The 22,424-nt window shown below is 33.4% G+C and overlaps 2 protein-coding genes and 2 pseudogenes across 3 annotated transcripts; all 4 read right to left on the bottom strand.

The window, feature by feature from the left end:
• Window positions 1-6,761: 6,761 nt before the first annotated feature.
• On the bottom strand, window positions 6,762-7,586 carry LOC104704103 (putative F-box protein At1g67623 pseudogene; annotated as a pseudogene). The gene has a single exon (XR_015561065.1). The product of XR_015561065.1 is annotated as a putative F-box protein At1g67623 pseudogene (transcript).
• LOC104704104 (uncharacterized) lies at window positions 6,762-11,104 on the bottom strand. The gene is made up of 14 exons (XM_087456962.1): window positions 10,885-11,104; window positions 10,695-10,798; window positions 10,521-10,607; window positions 10,311-10,440; window positions 10,154-10,223; window positions 9,870-10,069; window positions 9,635-9,777; window positions 9,366-9,557; window positions 9,201-9,291; window positions 8,934-9,102; window positions 8,748-8,858; window positions 8,564-8,660; window positions 8,315-8,405; window positions 6,762-7,888 (listed from the first exon to the last, which is right to left on the bottom strand). Exons 1-13 carry the CDS (start codon window positions 10,969-10,971, stop codon window positions 8,372-8,374), a joined length of 1,515 nt encoding a protein of 504 aa, XP_087313088.1. The 5' UTR covers window positions 10,972-11,104; the 3' UTR covers window positions 6,762-7,888; window positions 8,315-8,371.
• Window positions 11,105-13,735: 2,631 nt separating this feature from the next.
• Window positions 13,736-14,964, bottom strand: LOC147941479 (putative F-box protein At2g02030; annotated as a pseudogene).
• Window positions 14,965-19,766: 4,802 nt separating this feature from the next.
• LOC104701329 (putative lactoylglutathione lyase, chloroplastic) lies at window positions 19,767-22,421 on the bottom strand. Its single transcript, XM_010416995.3, has 9 exons — window positions 21,976-22,421; window positions 21,580-21,784; window positions 21,354-21,478; window positions 21,187-21,251; window positions 20,863-21,075; window positions 20,681-20,728; window positions 20,413-20,520; window positions 20,175-20,315; window positions 19,767-20,084 (listed from the first exon to the last, which is right to left on the bottom strand). Exons 1-9 carry the CDS (start codon window positions 22,073-22,075, stop codon window positions 20,043-20,045), a joined length of 1,047 nt encoding a protein of 348 aa, XP_010415297.1. The 5' UTR covers window positions 22,076-22,421; the 3' UTR covers window positions 19,767-20,042.
• Window positions 22,422-22,424: the final 3 nt, after the last annotated feature.

Below are 22,424 nucleotides of genomic sequence, written 5' to 3' on the forward strand. Positions count from 1 at the left end.
GTTGGATCTGCTGACGCTCCATGGCCCAAGTATGCAATTTTGGAGCTCCCAAAGCAACATATTTTCTCGTTGGCATAGAACTGACTGTGCAACAAGATGTTAAGAACTAATTCCAGATGTTCGATGTGGGACTCTTATGTGGGGCTGTAAACCTGATCGTCGCCAAAGAAAACAAAGATAAACTTGCGTAAATAAGATCGAAAAAGCTCATTCATTACAAAATGAAAAGTAACAGGAGCATTTGTCAGCCTGAAAGGCATGAACAAAAATTCATATTAACCTTCATGTGTTCTAAATGTCGTTTTTTCCACATCTGTCGTGTGCATACGTATCTGGTGATATCCAGACTTGAGGTCAATTTTAGAGAAGATTGTTTCTCGACTCAGCTCATCCAAGAACTCTTCAATGACTGGAATAGGATAACGATCCAGTACTGTTGCCTTGTTCAAGGCCCTGTAGTCCATGCAAAAACACCACCCTCCATAATTCTTTTTAACCAATAGAACTGGGCTGCAAAAAGGGCTGATACTAGGACGAATAATCTCAGCATCCAGCATCTCTTTTAATAGTTTGACCATATCGTTCTTCTGAGTGTAAGAGTATCGATACAGTTTGCAAGTGATGGGGGCCATACCTGGTTGAAGATTGATGGCATGTTCCCTGCTCCGTGAAGGTGGTAAGCCTTGTGGCAATTGAAAAAACCTCCTTGTAGCTTCTTATTAGTTGTTTGATATGTGGGGAAGTGGACTCTTCATTGTTGTCATGTAGTTCTGTGAACAATGCAGAGTTCCAGAAGGTAATTGGTTTCACCTTTCTTCACCATTCGTTCCATGGAATGAAGGGAGATCTGTTGATGCAATAGTGCTGGATCACCCAACAATGTAACCCACTCATCATAAACCTTGAATTTCAGCGTGTGCAGACCCCAATTTACGTGTGTATTTTCCAAAGTCTGCAACCAAGAATACCCTAATACTATATTTTTTGGTTCCAAGAGAAAATAAGAAGAATTCCTGGAGTAAGTCAACTTGTTGGATGGTGAGTGTAACCCCATGTGACACCCCTGTCTGCGGAGAGGTTTAAAAGAATTGATTTGGCCACCTATGTCACCAAAATACACTTATCTTTTCGGTCAAGGATCTTGAGAGAACTCCAGAGTTAAGTGTGCTTGAGCTGGAGTAATCTTAGTATGGGTGACCTTCCGGGAAATGACTGTCGAAACTATGCGAGTGAGGACAAAACACAGGGAAAGATCATGTGATGGTTTGTAGGGACGGTAAACAAGTCTTTAAAGCCTCCCGGACGTAGCAAATTGACAGTCACTTATGGATGGACTCACGGCATAGTGAGAGGACATGAGGCTCATTTAGGAAGGTGTGCCTATGGACTGGGAATAGATAAAGGGCCCACTAAGAGGTGGCATTCGTGGAATTACACCCCACTACACTTGCCTTGGTCAGTGATAACTTGTCTATTTTCTACAGCCACGCTAAATTCATGGGTTTTTGATATGGTAAGTGAACAACATTGAGCTATCTCTGGAGAAATGAAGTTGCTGGTCGCCCCAGAGCCGATGAGAACAATCACCTCTTGATCTCCAATATGTCCTCGCATGCGCATGGATTTTGCTGTTGTTAGGCCTGACATTGATCTTAAGGAAAGATGCATCAATGTTTGAGCTTCCACCTTTGGCTCTTGTTCACCACCAGTCTCCAAATCCGTATCTTCCACCTCAAGTATCTGACTAGATTCACTACCCACTCCTAACTCCATACACTTGAGCTTTTGAGTTTTGCATATATGTCCCATATAGTATCGGTCTCCGTAAGTGTAACACGCATTGAATCGCTGCATTGGTGCTTGCCCTTCCAAGTTTCCCGTCCACCATCAAAAGACTTCCTGGCAGGAACAACCTCTGAAGTTTTGACAGGACTGTGGTTAGAGGTTCTGTGGAACGCCAGTGCAGAATTGGTTCTACCAAAGGACCGTGTAGAATAACTTGACTGATTCATTACTCGCTCATTCTCTTAGTCCTCTATAACTTGACTGATCTCAACAATTCTTGTGGTCCGAGTATGCATCACATGTTCCCGTAGACTCTGTTTCATTTCCTTCACGAACACCCCTTCCAAGAAATCATCCGAGATTTGTGGAACTTCCACAATCAAATCCTCAAACAACTCACTATACTCTTCCACTGTTCAATGTTGCTTGAGAATCAATATGACTAGGGCATATCTATTATGAGAATTTATCTTAATATCATCCCAATCAAGAAACGAACCTCGAGCTTCCCTTCCCCATAACCATTTCATCGAACTACACCAAGGCTTCATCGAGTTTCATGTGCTTAGGGATCTGGTTCTGGGAAAAACATTTCTCCATCCTGAAGATCCAGTCGTCTGGGTTTTGACCTTCAAAAACCGGTGGTTCCCAATGCCTTCCATGTGGATCCAGACTTCTCCCCAAAGTTTGCATCTGAAGGTTTGACCGGTTAAATAGAACATATTCGTTTGACGATTCCATCGCTTGTATCGGAACCACAATTGGGGGTAAGGGCAGGAGTCCGTCTGCAAGTGCCTTGACCAGCGCTTGCGGTTTGACACAGACATCCAACTGACACAGCCTCGGTTTTGAGACGAGGAGTTCTGACTCACAGTCGCAGCCGGTGGTGTTGGAGGTTCTGCAGCCTTGGTGTGGAAGATTTTTCCGAAGAACTGCTACAACTTGATATCTAGGGTCTCTACCAGTTTGTTAATCCTGGTGTTGGTCTCGGTCAGCGTCTCGACCACCTGGTTCAACCTTGCATTGAGCTCAACAGTAGTAGGAATAGACTTAACAGCTTGAGTCGTATGCAGAGCCATGGCAACATTCAGCTCTCAGTAAAAGAACCAATTGATAAGGACCAAAAGGAGCTTATTAAGGAATGTAACAAAATGGGAAAAGAAATCAGAGGAACAGAGTTGAGAAAGAAAGAATAGATTTTGATAAGAGAAGAGAAAAAACTGTTTAGAGAGAATTAGGAAAGTTGATTTAATGTTTTGATAACAAACCCTAAATTGGAACATATCCCCAAATATTGTTGTTCCATCAAAGAACTACATGTACTCCAACAACCCTAATTATAAACGACACAACCATGACAATCAACGATACAACAATTTAAGAAACTACAACACGCTTATTAATAATAGATATAAGTAAGATGAAAGACTCTGGCTTGTAAAGAGTCTTCTCTTTAATGCCCATCGACCTTCTTTAGCCACTTTCAGGCGTCACCTTCCTTTGTCCTACACGAGCCCGCGTCTTCCTCTTGACACAAGCTAACAACACATCAAGTTTATCAGAATCCAGTCCAAGAAGAAGAGAGTCAGACTAAGAAGTTGCAGAAGGAAAAAAAAGAAGAAGAAGAATTGTTGAGTACATGAAGAGTCAAAGGAGAAGAGAAAGTCTTACGTTTAGTGTTGTCGAAGAAGGTAATAGGCCAACTGGACAAGAAGTGTGTCAAAGCCCAACTAATTGGGTTATGTTGATTAAGGTTTACAAAAGCCATTATGTAAGTGAACTAATGTTGTGTACTGTTTAAGTAGGTTTAAACTCAAACACTATAAATATGTTGTTGTAATTATGTTATCAATCAAGCAGAATGAGAGATTAAGCAAGTGGCTGACCAAAATCCTTCAGACTTTCCTACTATAATGGACTTTCGCTGTCTTGTGCTTTAATTCGTAATGGGCCTCAAAACCATTAAAATTTGTACAAAAAAAAAAAAAAAAAAAAAACACAATTCATTACATTGAATGACTTTATTAATAAAATAAATAAAATTGTTGAAATGAAAATGATAAATGTTTCAATTTCTATAAGTCAATATCTTCGTCGTAAGATGATACTCTTTTTCAAAAATACGCATTTTTTGGATATTTTTATCCTCTTTTACATAATTATAATATGTTAAATTGATTTTTAGAATTTTTATTTTTAGTTTAAGTTTTCTATTTCACTTTAGGATGTAATTTTAAAGGGGTAGGGTTTAGTTTTTGGAGTTTAAAGTTTAAAATAGTCATCTGAAAAATGTATTATATATTAAAAATAGACAAAAGGGTGTAAAAAGTTATTTTTGCAAATATCTCTACATAATCTACCTTGAATTTTGAAATTCAAATATCTGATACATAATATATATTTTAGTACCGATTGTTATTCAAAAGAGTTCGACATTTTTTAATCTTCAAATTTTTTTAACGGATACCATAGATAGATATCCAAAGTATTATGTTAACTAACACAAATAGAGTAGAGATACACTAAATTACCCATTGTGTTACTTGTGTATCAGAAAATGTTTATTAATAAATAGAGTAGATCCGACGCACGTGATTAGTTTGCACACAAAGGCTGGCGGGCCAAGAAGTTTCCAAATCTTATCAAGTTATCTGCATCGTGCTGATTAGTGAACATCTCCGCATAGTATCCTTTGGCTAGCATTTAACTTAAATCAACTTAGCCGAGTTTAACAGAAGTCAATCAGTAATTGTATTGAAGATTTGATGTTTTTAATGCAGAAAACTTAAGGAATATATATGCCCCAACAATTTCTACAAGGAAAAAAAAAAAAAAAGAACAAGAACAAGAAAAAATTGAAGCACTAATAGAAGTTATCCACATATAAAACTCACAAGCAGAAGAAGTAATAATGTCGTTGTAATTTAATACATTGAGATGAATCACTGAGATGAAGTTGAAAACCTCCTTCAAGAATTGTCTTTTGATCCTAGGCAACGCATACGAGAGAGACAGACAACAAGTGTCTGGGACGTTCATTAACCTGTCCAGATGTGAGATCAAGAAATTGAACCCATGTTTTGGGACTGCATAAGTGCATATTTAAACAGCTTTAGTCCATATGGAACCACTTAAGCCGAATGTCTAAGGAATTCACGTGTTTTCTTTGAGTATGTCCTCTTGATCCTTCCACACCCCAAGATGGGTCTATTTTTATAATGCATGCGTTCGTTGAATCTTCTTCTACTGTGACTAGTCTATATTATTTTGGCATTCTTTGTCTTTAAAAGGTTATCGATAGGTTTATTTGGTGATGACTGATGACGTTAGTTCTTTTCTTCTCAAAGATCTCATTCGTTTAGTAAACCACTCTTTATTAGTTAACTAGATTAGGCACGTGTATTAACGCGGATATAAAAAAAATATGTGAAATTATAAGTTATATTCAAAATATTAATTTTATTTCATTTGATTATTTTAACCGGATTTAGAGTTCACACATTCCATCTTGCAATACAATTTTTTTGTATTTTACATGATAATAAATTAGATATTAATTCTATGCACTCAATCCCAATGAATAACATTAATAATTTTCATATCAAGAAAAATGTGCATTATATCAAATTTATATCTTACTTAATATTTTTTAAAAACTAAAAATTAATAAAACATAATTCTGAAAAAAAAACTGAAAAATAATTTTATCTCATATTTGAAAAAGTAAAAATATCTTAAATATATTTATTTCATATTTTGTAATCTCATACGTAATATTTTTACTACTTGTCCAACTAATTTTAAGTAAAACTATACTAACATTATCATAAATTAATTAATATTCAAAGACGTTATTATGAGAAAATTATTTGTTTATGTAAAGGTGAATATCTACAATACTTTTTCTTTTAGGATTAATAATTGACAGTATAATTTATTTAATTATGGTATTATAGTAATTAACTGTATAATTTTCTTAATTCTTTTTCTTATAGAATTAGTAATTTAAAATTAGAATTAATATTATTTTCTATATACATATATGAACTATCTTTTTTTTTATACGGCCTATCTTTTTATATTCATTAAATTGTCTAAATTTTTAATTTCTTATAATTTACAAATATGTTAAAACAAAGCTTTGTATAACACATGGCAAAATCTTTAATTGTTAAAATTGACACGTGTCGTGATCACATTAGTTACTAACTTTTAAAATCAAGGTTTATATAACAACATAATATTAAATAAGCTATCAAATCATTCACTGATTGAAAAACTTAAGAAAATTACATTAATTTCTTATTTTTCTTATATTATGTTAATCACTAATTTTAACACATTAAACCTTTTTATACCTAATCACTTTTCTGTATAAATAAGCTATCAAATCATTCACTGATTGAAAAACTTAAGAAAATTACATTAATTTCTTATTTTTCTTATATTATGTTAATCACTAATTTTAACACATTAAACATTTTTATACCTAATCACTTTTCTGTATAAATTTCTTTTTACTATATGATTATAATATAATAATTGTAATTAAATTGCATATATTTTCCTTATTAATTGCACATATTTTCCTATTGAAATTAGTAATTTAATAGATAACTTTTCTATTCGAGTTAGTGATATAATATATTACTTTTGGTTTTATATACTCTCAAAAATATTAATTTTTTACTATATGATAATAATAAATAATAATTGTAATTAGATTGCATATATTTTCCTTATTAATTGCACATATTTTCCCATTGAAATTAGTAATTTAATAGATAATTTTCCTATTAGAATTAGTGATAATATATTACTTTTAGTTTTATATACTTTAAAAAATATTAATTGTAATAATTTTATTTTTAGTTTTTTTTAATTTTCTTATAATAATTAAATAAATATTTGTTTTCACAAATATTAAAATATTATCGATATACTTGACACGTGTCGCGATTATATGAATTACTAACTTTGAAAACTAAGGTTTATATAATAAGATAATTGTAATTTAATACATTATTGATCGATCACTAAATCCTCCGACAGAAAAGTTCAACTTCGTGGTGCCACAGACAAAACTCACAAGCAGAAGAAGTCTTCATGTCGTTATTGTCCTCATTGTATGGACGCCAACCACAGTTCCTTGCTAAGAACATCATGGTTTTACCATCGCACTTGCACTTCTCTCGAAGGTACGCTGTTTTGAGTCGTTCCATCACCGGGTTGGCATGATCCCAAACGAACTCTCTAATCTTTTCAATCTTGTATGGAAGTTCCAGCAGCTCATCTATCGTAGTTGACAACAACGGCTTTGTAACAGAAGACAAGATCTTGAAACCCTTTTGTTTTGTTTGGCCTCCAAGACAGATCAGAATCAGCCCATAGACATATTTAGCCTCTTTGTGTCCTTTTTCTGCAGCTTTAGCTAAATGTTTGAGTCCTTTGTGCTCACGGTTCTGTAGAAAGTAGTAGATGAATCCTTTGCGATACAAAGCTTCGGGGTTTCCATTCTTGCGACATCTTTTGAAAAAATTGGAGAACGTTTCATGGTCGCGATGCCATGGGAACAGAGGGGTTTCTTGGAGCGAAAGTCTGCGGAGAACATATCCATCATCGCAAATATGTCGAAACGGTTTCGAAACTAATCTGAGATTACGAACCTCTGACAAGGAAGAAGCTGCCATACATGACGAAATCTCTACGAGAAGATCTTCTGGTAAAGAATCGAGGCAAATTCTTGTTTTCTTAGATTTCTTTATAGACGAAGAAGACGAGAACAGAGAGGATGATACCATGTTGTTGTTGTTGAGATTCTCAAGAGTACTGTTTCCAATTTGAACAATTCCCTTTATATATATAGAGAGAGGGCTTGATTCGTTTTCCTTTTTTGATTAGGAGAGACAAAATTGTTCCTTTTCCTTATTAAAAAAGGAAACAAAAATAGATAGATAGATGACTAAAGAAAACAGGAATAAGCAATAGGCTTTAAGATCCTATTCTCAACCCGTCTAGGATTTTAAAACCCGATAGACTCAAGAAGATTGTATGTCCATCGAACAGGATCAAGAACTCACTTTAGCTGGGCGTTTTGGAGATCCTACAACCAAAAAAATAAGGGTTTCATTAGAATCAATAAAGACAATAAACCTAGGCGCGCGTTATAAAACTACTCAATTGTTTTGTCATGAGCAGATAAACAAAAATAGAATAATAACCCCATTGTAATTAAAGAACTTTCTATAGAGATCACAAGATATAGAATCAATCCTAAAATAGATTCTATATATATAATAGCAAGAGAGTCACATATGACGTAGATGATATCTAACAACTGACTAGGTTCAAATCAATACAATCAACTCACAGTCCTTCCCATATCTTCATACCAAAGTAGCAAAAATAGACCCTGGCTTTCTCATCAAGTGCATGGACTACAAACTTTCCGACACGGTATCCAGACAATTACAGCCAACAAAACCAATATTTTAAAAAGAAACCAAAACTTGAAGATACAAACACGAACCAAAGTCTATGACAATCCACTTGCTATTGTATTTGTACCCGTGCACAGAAGGCAGCGTTACATGTTTGACTCCTTTCTGCTTTTGCTTGGCCTGTGAAGAGAAATACAAGAAAACCATTTGATCACTATTTTAATGTTCCAAAATAACAAATTTCTTAAAACGAGTTCACAAAACAGCTATACTTTTTATCCATCACAAAATTGGCTATACCCAAATAAAATCAACACTACTCTCAACGATAGATATACCTCTTGTGAGAGATATATCTCTCTATCTCTGATTTCTGTTCAGGCTTATAAGCTAACCATCTTTCATGTGGACATAAATCATCAAATGTCCCTAGATCTGCATATTAATTAATAAGATTGAGATTAAATTACCAAACACATTTGCATAAGAAACATAAACAAAACGTTAAGCAAAATTTCAAACCTTGAAGCAAAAATTTTGGTTCTTCTTCATAGCACTTGAGTTTCCAAAGAACAAGACCATTATCATACAATATGATTGGTTTAGTTCTACTTGCATCACATATACGCGTCTCTGTAAACAGAATTTGTCAGGTTAAAGACAACAACCATTTTTTTTTGGACAATATATTAACATATTGAGTCTTACTTTGAGATGTCATGCCTTTTGCTTCCATCATCTCGTCATGAGCTACTTTAGCATCAGCTCTTATTTGAGACATAATTAAGTTATGTTCCTCGATGGACAATGGAGCTCCATTTTTCTCCATAATGGCTTTGGCAACATCATCTTGCATCTTCTGTTTGAGCTTCTTCTCCTATAAAGACAAAACGAGCTTCAGCACAACAAAGAGATTGATATATATATATATATATATATATATAAATTCATCATCTTACAGATTTTAGAAAATACCTTTTCCTTTGCTGCTGCAAACTTTTCTTGAGCTTCTTTTTTCTGGTTTTCACACTCTTTAATTTGGCTTTTTATGTAATCTCTCATTACCCTGAGAAAATTACACACATGAGGTATCTCAAAACGAAACATATAAAAACTACAAGAAAAAATTGATTCACATACTTTGTGCTAAGTGATTCATCACATAAGAAATTTAGAAGCTTAAGCCTTCTCGATGCATCCATCTTCTCGTATTCAGTAACACCCGCTACAAAAGTTTCAGGAGGGAACTCATCACTCAAAACTTCTGACTGCGATAGGATCTCTCCAATAGCAGTGAACCAACTGCTGTCAGTTGCACTAAGAGTCAAGGTCCTGTAATATAAAATTCAAATGCATCAGAAACATGAGCAAGAAAACAAACTTACGTATACATTTATATAGACTCATACATCTCTCTATGATGTGATATTAAATCCAACAACTGGATCATCATCTGGATAATAGAGCAGTATTGGTTTCTCCTTGTGTTACGCCCACATACAAAAAGCTCACGGACAACAGTTTCAGCTTGTCCTTCCTTCAAAGAAAGAGCCTATCACAAAAGTTAAAAGCGAATCAGACTAAGAGTAAATCATTACAACCACACGTTGTTAAAAAGCTAAAGAGAGTAATTATATATCATACGTTTCCAAAGGCTGTGCAAAACTCGAAAAACTGGAATACATTTCCAGCTTCTTCAGTGGGTATATCAATGCCTGATACACAAGTCAAGCTTGTACCCTGAGGAACTACTGGAGCCTCAAAATGAATCTCCTCTTTAAGTTTTTCTCTGGGTTCGGCTCTCTTCCTCTTGCCCACCACTTTCTTCTCCTCCTTGGCAACATCTGTTTCATAAACGTTAAATCATTAGCCTCTTCTTTTATATTAGAAAACTAACAAAAAACACAATTCTAAAATTATAGTCTCACCTAATATTTCCACTTCTGTCCCTGGAACAGTTTCACTATTGCTACTACTACCTTCAATGGAAGCAGCAATCTACATAATTAAACCATGTTGGTCAAGTAAGCATAATTAAAGACAAAAGCTAAAGATCATTAAAAACAGGATTTGTATTTTAGTTACCAGTTTTGGCTTCCTCTGATAAGCAAACTTATCAGGCCCTTCAACTTCAAGAAGCTCAACGACTGATGTCAACCCACAAGCTCTAGCTTTATGTACCAAAATCCCAGTGGGGTTTAGCCCTCGACTTACCCTGTAAAAATCCACACAAACCATTTTATTTCATTGATAATTATAAAGCTCTAATATATCTCAAAGAGACGTGTAATTTACCTGCACACACTGCAGATGCATATGCCTCTACATTGAGGACATACCCAATCGTCCAACTTTGCTACTTCTTCTGCATTCTCACCATACCTATGATTCAAATCATGAATAACACACATAATAATAAGATGTTATTATTGTGGAAAAAAAAAACAATGAAATAAAAAAAAAACGAACCTGTTTGATAAGCATTTGTAACAAAACTTATTGGGGCATAGCTTGTTAGTATTCATCTTCCTGGCCTTGCAAGGTGCGACGAAGTCCATAGTCTTCTGTCGACACTACACAAACACACAAATGAACCAACATTTTAAATCAAGAAAAAAAAAATTATTATTATCTAACCAAACAAAACTATAAGTCTCACCTGGTGACATGATTTGCCATTTTTCGAATCATAAACTCTTCTGCCAACGACTCTAACGCCAGGATTGCGATTACGTTTGTTCTCCATAACAACAGTAAAACTACGGTGAAAAAGAATCGAATTTTGGGGAATAATAGAGATTCTAAAGAACTAAACCGATGAATAATGGGTTAATTAGAGAGTAAATAAATCAATGGAGAATGAAACTAGAGAAGATGATAATGGAATCTATAAGGTCGTTCATGTTTTTTTTTTTATATAGATTCAAATTTTCAAAAAAAGAAGGAAATAATAAAAATATGTTCAAAAGTGTTTTTTTTTTTATCATTAATAGGTGATTTCAGATATTCATCCTTTTATTTAACTATATTCTATTTTATGATAAAGCTCTCACTGGTTTAAATTTTGAAGTTATAGAAACAAAATATTTTATTTCTCTTTTTGGTGAAAAATAGTAAAATGGAGAATTTTTTTTATTTGACTTCTATCATAGGATGGTAGAATAATAAATTAAGAAATAATCTTTAGATTATGCAAATATTCATGTAACCAACTTTTTTTTGTCAAATCAATGTTAATACACTTGGATTCTAATTTCTAAAGATTTTTGAAGACTTCAACAAAATCTAATTTTTAAAAGTGAAAGATTGTTAAAGATTGATAAAGATTTTTGTTGATTAGTTTTCTAAAATCTTGTAAAGTGCTCCAAACAATCTCTATATTTTTGTGATACTTTCCATAACTTTATTCTGTAAAGAAAATGTCTAAAATCGTGAACCAATAACATAATAATTGAATTCATTAACAATCCTAGATTCTTTTATTTTAATTGAATAACACAAAACTTTTAATAACTTTATAAAAGTCTGAATCCAATAACCCAAATTTGTTATGATTTTAAATGACTTTTTACAAATCACAAACTAATAACACTAAACTTTAACAAAGTTCAACAAAATTTTGATTTAATAACAACATATTCTACATAACATTTAAAATCTTTAAAACTCTATTCAAATCTCAAACCAATAACCTCCACTTAATTGAATCTAAAAATCCCAAATTCTATACCAAATTATAGAATGTAGTCAAATAAAAGGAAAAAAATCGGAAAACACCTACTAATGACAAACACACTTTTGAATATATTTTTATTCCCCTTTTTGAATTTTGATTTTATTAGATAAAAAGAGGGAAAATACCTCTCAAATTCCATACTCACTTCAATTTTTTCATTCTCGTTTTCCTTAATTCGATTCTTAAAACATTCATCCTAAATTGTGTAGTTTACTTTCTAACCCAATATTCAAATCCTTGTTCTCTATTATTCCCCAAAGTTTGATATTTTCACTGTAGTTTACTTTTGTTTTAGGTTATATGAAAATTTTCATCAATTTTTAATATATTTTAATATATTTATCTAATAATAAATCTTTAAAATGAATTTCTCAGTAATAGTTTAAAAACTTTTATTAAACTTAAGTACATAAATTAATCATTTGTAATAAGCTAAAGTAAAAATAAATCTAAATAAAAATGTATTAGACTAAGAATTAATACAAATTATAAAAATATTTCTGTGGCCTAACACGGATTTTTATCTAGTTCATATATTAGATATATAAGAAGGACAACCCCTTATACGAGATTATACTCACTTGTACTCTCGAAGATTCTTAGCAGCAGAATACTTTTTCTAAGACTGAATTTTTTTTTGATGAAGGTATAGACCCGCAAATCAAACAAGTTACAGTCAATGTTTGATATCGTCGTTCATGAGGTCTATTCTCTCTTAAGCAGGTTTGAACAAGTAAAGTAGCGTTTGTATTCCAATTCCATCCTCGTCAAAGAAATTAGAACACAAATAGATTTGCGAAGTCGTAATTTTACTAATTAATTATCGATAATTGTATTATTCAATGGCTACAAGGAAATTATAACTCTTAAGTAGTGCTTGTTTTCCATACTTACAAGGAAATGAGGCGACCAGAAAAACGCAATAAACAAGTGCATGGCCATATAACTTTCCTGTTTGAGCGAAGCTACAATCGGGCTTCTACAGTCTTCAAGTTCGACTAAATTCAGTTTATCCAGTTTCACGTTTGTAAATCATATTAGATATGAACATCGGCTATGTTTTTGCTTTTAATATCATCATCATCAGTTCATTAAAACTTTAATTGCTCACTAATATACATACAAACATCAACAATCTCCTTAAACTTGTCAATGAACCTGCTCGTTCTTTTTTCCTTTAGAAGATGTATTGGGTTTAAGAAAACAATCCTCCTAAACCGGAACAGAACCCTCCTGGGATGATGAGTTTGCAGTTTAGCTGTGAAAGGGCGAAGAGTACGTCTATGCCAATTAATCCTCCAGAATATATATGTGAAAATCCACTTTGACGTAGAACTCTAACCATGCACTACTATAACAATATTAGGAAACTCCAAATAGAAACCGAATACGGAATACTAAAACAAATAAAAGATAAGGAAAATAGAATGAAAAACCACACAAGTAGGATGAGATCCAAGCACTTCTTCTTAATATCCTTTGAAGAAGCATCATGGTGAACTAATAGATGATCAAAAATAATCCAAATTAAGTCTGAAACTTGCACTGAAAAATAAACAAGATGTCATATAATGTGACACTAATTAAAATCCATTTTAAGAACTTGAAATTAATTCATAAAGGGAGAGACTAAACTTGGAAAAAAAGGAACAAGGAGACTGTCACGAAGAGGAGAACAAGAAAAGATGTGATATGTAGAGCTCAGGGGTTGAAATAGGAGGGGCTCCTGGAATTGTTTAAAGAGCATCACCTTGTTACCATTCTTGGAAATTGTCTAAGGGTGGAAGAGTGAAGTAACATCATGAGGCTTATAGTAAGTGGGGTTAATCTTGTTCAAGTCAATGGAGAACATCTTGTCCATTTTCAATAATGCCCCTCCAGTGTTGTGGTTAGTGAGCCTCCAAACGTGTTGCATGCCATCTCCATTTGTCTCTAAAGCCCACACAAGACGACGGTCGTCGTCTATGCTACCGAAGCTCATATCAACAACGGATGATGATAATGTCTCAATAATAGGATTTGGAATGACTTGAAACATGTCCGTGTGAAGATCAAAAGCAATCAATTTGGTCACGTCTAGGTGGAACCAATAAAGCCATCCGTTTGCAAAAGCTGGTGAGTTGGTGTTGTTTAAGCGATGTTCAGGAAGAGGTGGTGGCACCTGCCTCCATCGCTTGACTTCAAAATCGAATATATCGCATGATAAGGTGGTGCTGTACTTGTTAATATTATGTAAACACACTATTTTGTGTGTTCCAGTAACATAGTCTTTTCCAAATCCTGGATCAGGGACCTCTGAGTCATTGTTGTCTTTCTGAAAGTTGGCAAGAGGAAGCTTGTAGGACCATCTCGTGGCTGGGTTTATCACTGTAATTTCTCTTGTGGAGGCATAGAAGCAGACAAGACCATCAATACTATCGGAAGGAATCCCATATTCGTCGCTAGTAGGTATCCCTTTATCATCGCTAATATGATATCCTTCTTCTTCTTCTTCTTCTACTAGACAAGCGGAAGACCACTCCAACCTCATAGTCTTTAGAGCAACTTTCCTATACCAGCTTCTATACCTTGTATAAGAATATAAACACACACTTTGGGTTCCTGGGTTTTCTGATGCAACATGTGTCTTTCCTTAAAAGATGTGGACCTTATCATACCTCTCCAGTGTTTAGACACGGTTTGGAATCTCAACAGGGATTTCACTGGTAGTCGCAACATAACTTGTTCTAACACATCGTGGTTAAGTAGCTCATCAGTTCCCTCCCTTCTTCTTTTTCTTTTGCTTTCTCTTTCAATTATTATCTTCCATGATGTTGCATCATCTCTCCTGTCTTCACTTCTTCTCCGATGTAAGTCTTCAGTTTTTCTTTCTCTTCGTGACCACAAAGACCATGAGATTTTGTCTTTTCCGTTGCTCTTCCTCTTCCATGATGATGCACCGTCATATTCATCTCTTCTTCTCCTTCCTCTCCATGAAGACGGTGCAATCTTGCCCTTTTCCATGGATGATAGATCATCTGATCTCCAACTTGTGTCTTCAATTCTTCTTCCTCTCTGTGACAACGAGGACCAAGAGATGTTGTGTTTTCTGCCGCTCTTCCATGATGATGTACCATCGTAGTATTCATCTCATATCTTCATCTTCCTCCAGCTTTGAGACACTGTCTCTTCTTCACTTCTTCTCCTTCCTCTCTCTGAACACGACGCTATCTTTTCACTTTTGTGGCTCTTCCTCCCCTCCATCGATGCTGCTAAAGATTATCGTCCGATGTGTCTTAATGCTTCTTTTTCTACGTACTACTACTTTTTGCTTTCTCTTTCTAACGACAACGTACGAAGACCAAGTAATATTCGCCTTCTTCATGTCTTCAATGGTCTTCTTATGATTTCTCTCTCTGCCTCCAATATATATACATAGACATTGGCTTCTCCTACCGACTCTCGAACTAGGAATTCTTTCTAGTTTCATGTAAATCCAAAAGCCTAGTGGTAACTATTTTCTGAGAAGATAAACTCAAAGAACAAAAAAAGATATAGTTGTAATTTATTTATATATATTTTTAAATTATTAAAGATCTTAATTTTAAGTAAGCATTAAAACCTAAAAAGCCTTATTACATACAATGTTAGATTCCGATACTGAAAACAAAAAGTTAGGTATTTTATAAATCGACTGATTTATCTTAATAAAAGAAATATATTTATACGATAAATCACACTTTACATGTGAATAATCGATGACTAATCTGTGAATTTTTTTGTTAAAGAAGTATCAAATTGATTTTAATATTTGTAACTATGTATAAATATAACTGTTTGACAAGTGTTAGGGATGAGATGTAGGAGATTGGGTTTAACATTATTCTATTAAATCGATTTAAATCAAAGAATAATTAATCCAATCAAGTCGGAAAAGCTCGGCTCAGTAATTAACCGAAACCCGATCAGGGTCTGAATCTTCTCTTGAAAACGATTTTGTACTAGTTCTTTAAACGTTGTGAAAAATGTCTTTGACATCTGATTTATGTTTGAGAGGATACATCCAAGTGTAGTCAGTATAGTGATGCACCAAAACAAGATAGTATTTGTAGTTGTTTATGGAGAGTATGGGAGAAGTCCAAACATCATAGAAGAGGTATTGCAGGGTTTTTGTAGATGTAATCGATGAATTAGCAAAATGCAATTTGTTTGTTTTATTAAATAAGCAATCAGAACAAGAAAACTGTTTGGAGGAGTACGACAAGTTTAACATACAAAAAGATGGGTGACCAAGATAAGCATGCCAAGAAAAGTGTCGTTTTTGGAGTTGGTGATGCGTAAAGAGCCATAATATGAGACGTTGTCACCGGCCACACATACAAGTTGTCTTTAGTATTGCCTTGGAGTAACGAGTCCTTGTGCTGATGATATATCATTGTTTTTAGGTGTTTTTAGCCATGATATAAGTCTTATTTATAGAATCTTTTTGATATTTTTAGAGTCTTTTGAGTCTTTATAGGATTTAGCATGGATGAGAGCGTAATGGAACTAAATAGGAGGATTTGGAGCACATTCAAGCATTAAGGCTAAGCTGTGAAGTTGGGAGACAAGTTCAGAGACTTGCATCGGTTGATGCAAGTAATGGTGTCGATCGATGCATCATCCAGCAGAAGAATCAGAAGTTTTCTCACCAGTTTTGAAGATTTACAAAGTTGCCCCAAAATCTTCCATATTTGCATCATTAGTCCCTGGACGTTTTTAGGAATATAAATAGGATTTTTTTTGGGTCATTGTTTTAGACCTAAGTTATTTTTCAAGTTTTATTTTTCTGTCACCTTTTGAGAGAAGCTTTTCTAAACTCCTTTGTTCTTCTCTTTTGAATTTAATGATATCTATTTTATCCATGGCTTATGTTTCATTAAACATGTCTGAGTAGATCTCTTGTTAGGTTCAGGGTTTTTCATAGGGTTTTTATGATTTACTAGATCTGTTATTTTTAGGATTTTTTATCTTTCTAGATCTTCATCTTAGGTTGTTCTTCATATTAATTCTTGATTGATCACCTAGAATTAATACCTAGGAAAATAAATTGATATGAGAATATAATTGATTTTCCTGATAAAACCTTTTGATGAGCAAAATTACTTTCTGCAAAGAGATTTGATTTAGTAATTTTGTGAACAATCTAAACTTGCTTTTAAAGCTGATTTATTACCTAGAATTTTGCAAAGAGATTTGGCTTTTCTGGTTTTAAATTTAGATAATATTTGCAGTGAGAACTGATTTATTTTACAGAAGAGTTTAGAGTTCTAGATCTGATCCTAATTGCTTGAATCCTAATTTATTGATTGATTTAATATTTCATAAATTCCTGAGAATTTCCCTAGACCTAGCGTTTTTAATTCCTGAATTTACAACACTTTTTAATTCTGTTTCTGCATTGTTTTTAAATTAATATTTTGATTTAGCATAATTAAAAGATTAATAAGTCTATTCTGTGATCTAGAATCTCTGTGGATTCGACCCCTAGAATATTACAACTGCAAGGCTGTTAGTACCATTAGGGTATTACAATTTGAGCATATCAGCTGAGATTCTTCCCCTAAAGTGAAGCGGGAAAGAATTATATTGACACACAATTAGTATTGTATGGTTAGTTTTTAAATTATAGTATTTTTTTTTGTTATAGAGCCCAATTCCCCGTATTAAAATTGTAAAATGAAGAAAATTTAATTTTTCTTTGACTTCTATAATAGGATAGTAGAGTAATAAATTAACAAAGAATCTTTCGATTATGCAAAATCTATTAATTCATGTAACACAAATTTTTGGTCAAATTATGTAACAAACCTAATGGTGTTTTAGATGTTTTCCCTTCTTCTAAAGATTTTTTTTTTATTAATCAACCATCATATTATACAATCCAAACAAATAATTTACACTTTTGTAATTTAACCATCATATTATATAAATTTCTAGCCAAAATTTATTTTTCTATTTTATCATGGCTATTTATTTTAATTACAGAAAAAGTTGTTTCTATAGATCCCAAATTCTTGAACAATAAGATCATTACCATAAAATTGAACAACAAAAGAAATCTGTAAGACTTTTGAATATATGTTTCCCTCTTTTTAAAATTTAAAATTATTGGTAAATAAATTATATTAAATTTTTCATCGAATTATATATATTTTTATAATAATTTTAAAACTTAACAGATTTATCAGGGTTATAATTAAAAAAAAATCTTATCTTTTGGAAGGCACAAGAAAATCTTAAAAATTATATATATATATATATATATATATATATATGTTTTAAGAAAAATAAACTGGAAGTAGATCCAAGTTGGATCTGAATATTATGTTTCTCAAAAATAATAATATTTGGATCCATATCCGGAAGTTTCGTATATCATCTTTCTAATCATATTGTGTTAGATCTCGAATAATTTTTCCACCATTACAGATGATCTCGAATTGTTTATCTAATGATTTTTTTTTTATTTGGAAGATGTTTTATATTAAATTTTGATGAATTTATTTATCTTTTCATTGAAAATTCATGAGTCAAAACAAAAACATCAAGCTATCAAACTAATAAGATAAATAGATAATCAAAGAGTATTCAGTAATAAGAAAACCAAAAAGTAATGCAAATAATTTTAAAAAAAAACAGTTAAATCATTTGAATGTAAAAGATCCTAAACTATGTCTTATTAGCACATACCTTCTGCAAAAGAATTGAATCAAATAAGAGGTTTCTTCATTGATGCGTTTGTATAATCCCAAACTTTTTTAAGCTATGTTTTTGCTAAGTTTTTGTAAGCATAAAAATACGGCGGATATGATGAAGACATAAAAAAGATAGTATTGGATCCTTTTATAATAACAAAATGTTAACCTAGATGACAAAACAATGGGAAAATGCAAAACAACGTCGAATATATTTATTTACACAACGTCGTTTGGGATGTTTTAATTTTGTGTTGCTTAGAGCCTTAGATTAATTAGTTCTAAAAAGATCTATACGATGACGTATACAATCCTCTGAAACCAATCTTTTAGTCTTCTAATATACGATGTCGCGATGTTTTAATACTTGCCTTGTTTAAGGTAAGTTTTTGGTTACGTAAAAAGTTATCTAATTCACAAATATATTACTCCAAAACAATGTTTAATGTATGTTTTCTTCTTCTTTTCTTTCTCTTTTTTATATATGTTCTATGTTTACATGTTTCTAAAGAGATAATGTGCGTTGTATAAGTTTTTATTGTTGTAAGTTCGGATAAAAACCAAAATTCTTGTTTATCGTTCACTCATTATCTTATTTAATGACAATTAATAGTTAAGTGGAAACTAGTAATATACAAAGACGCAACATAGGGTTTGTCCGGTAAAATGACTACACTAGATTCTGAAAAAGAACAAATAATTCACTTTTGTATAACATCATTCAATGTCCCTTTTATCTTGTCTTAAGGTAATTTTATTGGTTTCACTAACTGTAATTCACAAATGTTTTGTATAACTAAATCTAGCGCCAGTTAATCTATCCATGAACTTATACAATACATTTTTGTAGCTTCCCTTGTTAATAATATCCCATAATCAAGCAAAATGAAGGAATTACATTTTTTCAAGTGGGTGTTCTTTTAACGTAAGGATCCTTCGACTACGCATAACCGCATAAGATTTGGGGGATAAAAAATTAAAATTCTATGATTAGATTAGTTTTACACGTGCTATGTTTTCACTTTTCACATGTCCCCAAGAGCCAATACGCATTGTGTATTGTTGTAAGTTTGGATAGATCGCTTTTACTTTTTTATCAATCCACTTATCATCTTATTTAATGGCAATTGATGTTAAGTGGAACTAATATACAAAGACGCAATCATGGGGTTTAATCCTGTAAAACAACTACACTAGATTCTGAAGAACAAATCATTCACTTTGAAACAATATACTCACCACTGAGAGATATTATATCAAACCCCAAACTGATGTAACACACAAACAAAGGCCTCCCCTGTTGTCTCCCTCAGAAGCCATTGTCATGCATTTGATGCCTCTGTTCTCCTTTCTCCATTCTTCCTCTCACTCCAGTTCCTTGAGAAAGTCAATGTTGTCCACAAACACCTACAAAGCCGAAAGTCGCAAACTCAAAACGCGAAAATTCAGAGCTCTTTCCATCAAATATGAATCTATCTCAACACACCAATATCTTACCGATTTCCAACCATCAGGATCCAGACACGCGGTGATCTTCGTGCTTATACCTGGTAAGGGACCAGGTTCCCTCGTGATTTTCCCCCCAAAGAGTTTTATAGCTTCTGCAGTTTTGTACACATCATCCGTCCCTATTGCAATCTGACGGTAATAAATTACAGGCAAACAAGTTAAAACTATGGCAACCGTCCAGTTGAAAAGGAATTTACACGAATTGTATGTCAAATGTTTCTCTTACCTGAGCATAAGCATTTCCTTTATCGTATTCTGTAACACCATAGTTATATGTCAGCTCTAGGACAGGAAATTTATCTTCTGGACCATATCCCATCATAGCTATCGTGTACTGTAAATAACCACTTACGGTAAGTGAGTTTTATATAAAAGACTAAATCAAACCGATCGAACAAACACTAGTAGCAGGTTTTGCATGTAGCAACATATAGACAACGGAAATTTAAGGCCGCGTGGGTAATAAGAATTAGATTTGAGGCAGTGCAAGTTACCTTGTACTCTGGGTTGTCTCTTGTTCGCAGAAGTTCCATTCCAAAAGCCTATAAAGAAAGCATTCACATATAGAGGATAAGTACGCATTCTGATAAAAGAAATAGAAAATCAATCAGATGAAATATATGCTGTTCAGGCTATAAACTATCATATCTCAAAACAATTTCATAGGACAACTCACCTTCTCATAGAACTTTATGGCCCTATCGAGATCACCAACACGGAGCATAACTTGGCAAAGAGGTTCTGGTGTAGGACCTCTTTCCAAGAGTTCAAATTTGTAACCATCAGGATCTTCAATGAATGCGATTACAGTTTTGCCACCTTTGACAGGACCAGGCTCCCGGGATACTTTGCCCCCTTTGGCTTTAACAAGCTCTACAGTTTTCGCCACCTGTTTGCAAAGAAAGCTCACTTCTTAGAAATAAAACCATGTGGTGGAAAGAGCAAAATCCAGACACATCAAAGAAAGGACATAAATTTCGAATAGATTGTAGAAGCTCACATCGTCAACAGCAATACCAAAGTGACCAAAACCAGCCCCGACGTCATACTTGTCAACTCCATAATCTGTAAACAAACTTGCATTAAAAAGGGCAAGCCAAACCATCTTTATATAAAATGCATAGTCTTAGGCTAATTGGAGCTAAATGATCAACATATATGACTTACTATAAGTGAGCTCAATGACGAAGTGTGAATCTTCAGGTCCATAACCAAGGAAAGCATTAGTATATTTTTCTTCAGGTATATCACGCTTGCGTAGAAGCTTCATTCCAAGACATTCAGTGTAGAATCTGCAGCAATATTAGATGATTACATGAATCTTCAGAAAACTTCCCAAAGATTAAAAGATCAAATCCAAAAAAAATTCACAATAAAGTCAAGACTTATGTACTTAATCGTCCTGTCCAAATCGCCAACGCGATAAACAACATGAAGCATTCTTCTCTTGTCATTTTTAACAAAGCTGAGAAGATCATCTTGACTAGTAGCTGTGCTAGCTTGAGCTGCTTTACCAGACTCAGCCACTCCTAAACAGTTTACACTTCTTCTCAAAAGCTTATGAGAATTTAAACCAAAAAGCTGTGATTGAGGTACATCTGCAACAAAATTCAAAAACAAGAATTGATAAACTAATCAATGGATGTTGATTCCGAAACCAGATAATATCCAAAATCAGCCTAATTCAGAACCCTAGCTGGAGAATTCACTAATCAATTGAACAGTGATTGATTGATTGATTCCGGATTCTATCTATATATAACTGGAGATGGAGGGGAGAGATGATTACGGAGAGTGCGAGAGAGATTTCTGGAGAGGTAAGAAACGGGGAAGCGAGGAGATGAAGAGGAGAAGCAGCCGAGGGAAGGTCGGATTGAGGACGCCGCCATGGGAATGATCCTCACCGTCTTCTTATTCCTCGAGAGTCAAAGCTCTGTGTGTTTGTTTATGAATCTTCTTCTTCTTCTTCTTCAAGCGGTGGGTACTTTTCCTCCGTCGGAGAGGAAGTGACGACAACGGTAGAGATAAAGCTTTTTTATTATTATTATTATTTTTTTTGGAGATTTATAAATAAAATAAAAAGTGATAATAAATAATTTTTAAAAAAAATGGACGATCCTCGTAATATTTCGACTTTATTTTAAGGTATTTTGCTTAATTAAATGATGCCTAGAAAAAAAAACAAATTAGTTAAACTACATATGCTATTTAATTAATCAGTTGGTGTTTGTAATAGGC

The sequence above is a fragment of the Camelina sativa genome, chromosome 7 (genome assembly GCF_030686135.1).
Source record: "Camelina sativa cultivar CO46 ecotype springtype chromosome 7, ASM3068613v1".
NCBI lineage: Eukaryota > Viridiplantae > Streptophyta > Magnoliopsida > Brassicales > Brassicaceae > Camelina > Camelina sativa.

Coding starts and splice junctions, on each gene's coding strand:
- LOC104701329 (XM_010416995.3), bottom strand. CDS start 22,075: ATGGCGGCGTCCTCAATCCGACCTTCCCTCGGCTGCTTCTCCTCTTCA. Junction 21,479..21,579: donor GATTTGGACAGGACGATTAA/GTACATAAGTCT, acceptor ATATTGCTGCAG/ATTCTACACTGAATGTCTTG. Junction 21,252..21,353: donor CGTCATTGAGCTCACTTATA/GTAAGTCATATA, acceptor GTTTGTTTACAG/ATTATGGAGTTGACAAGTAT.
- LOC104704104 (XM_087456962.1), bottom strand. CDS start 10,971: ATGGAGAACAAACGTAATCGCAATCCTGGCGTTAGAGTCGTTGGCAGA. Junction 10,608..10,694: donor TACAAATGCTTATCAAACAG/GTTCGTTTTTTT, acceptor TTTGAATCATAG/GTATGGTGAGAATGCAGAAG. Junction 9,103..9,200: donor TTGCAGCAGCAAAGGAAAAG/GTATTTTCTAAA, acceptor TTGTCTTTATAG/GAGAAGAAGCTCAAACAGAA.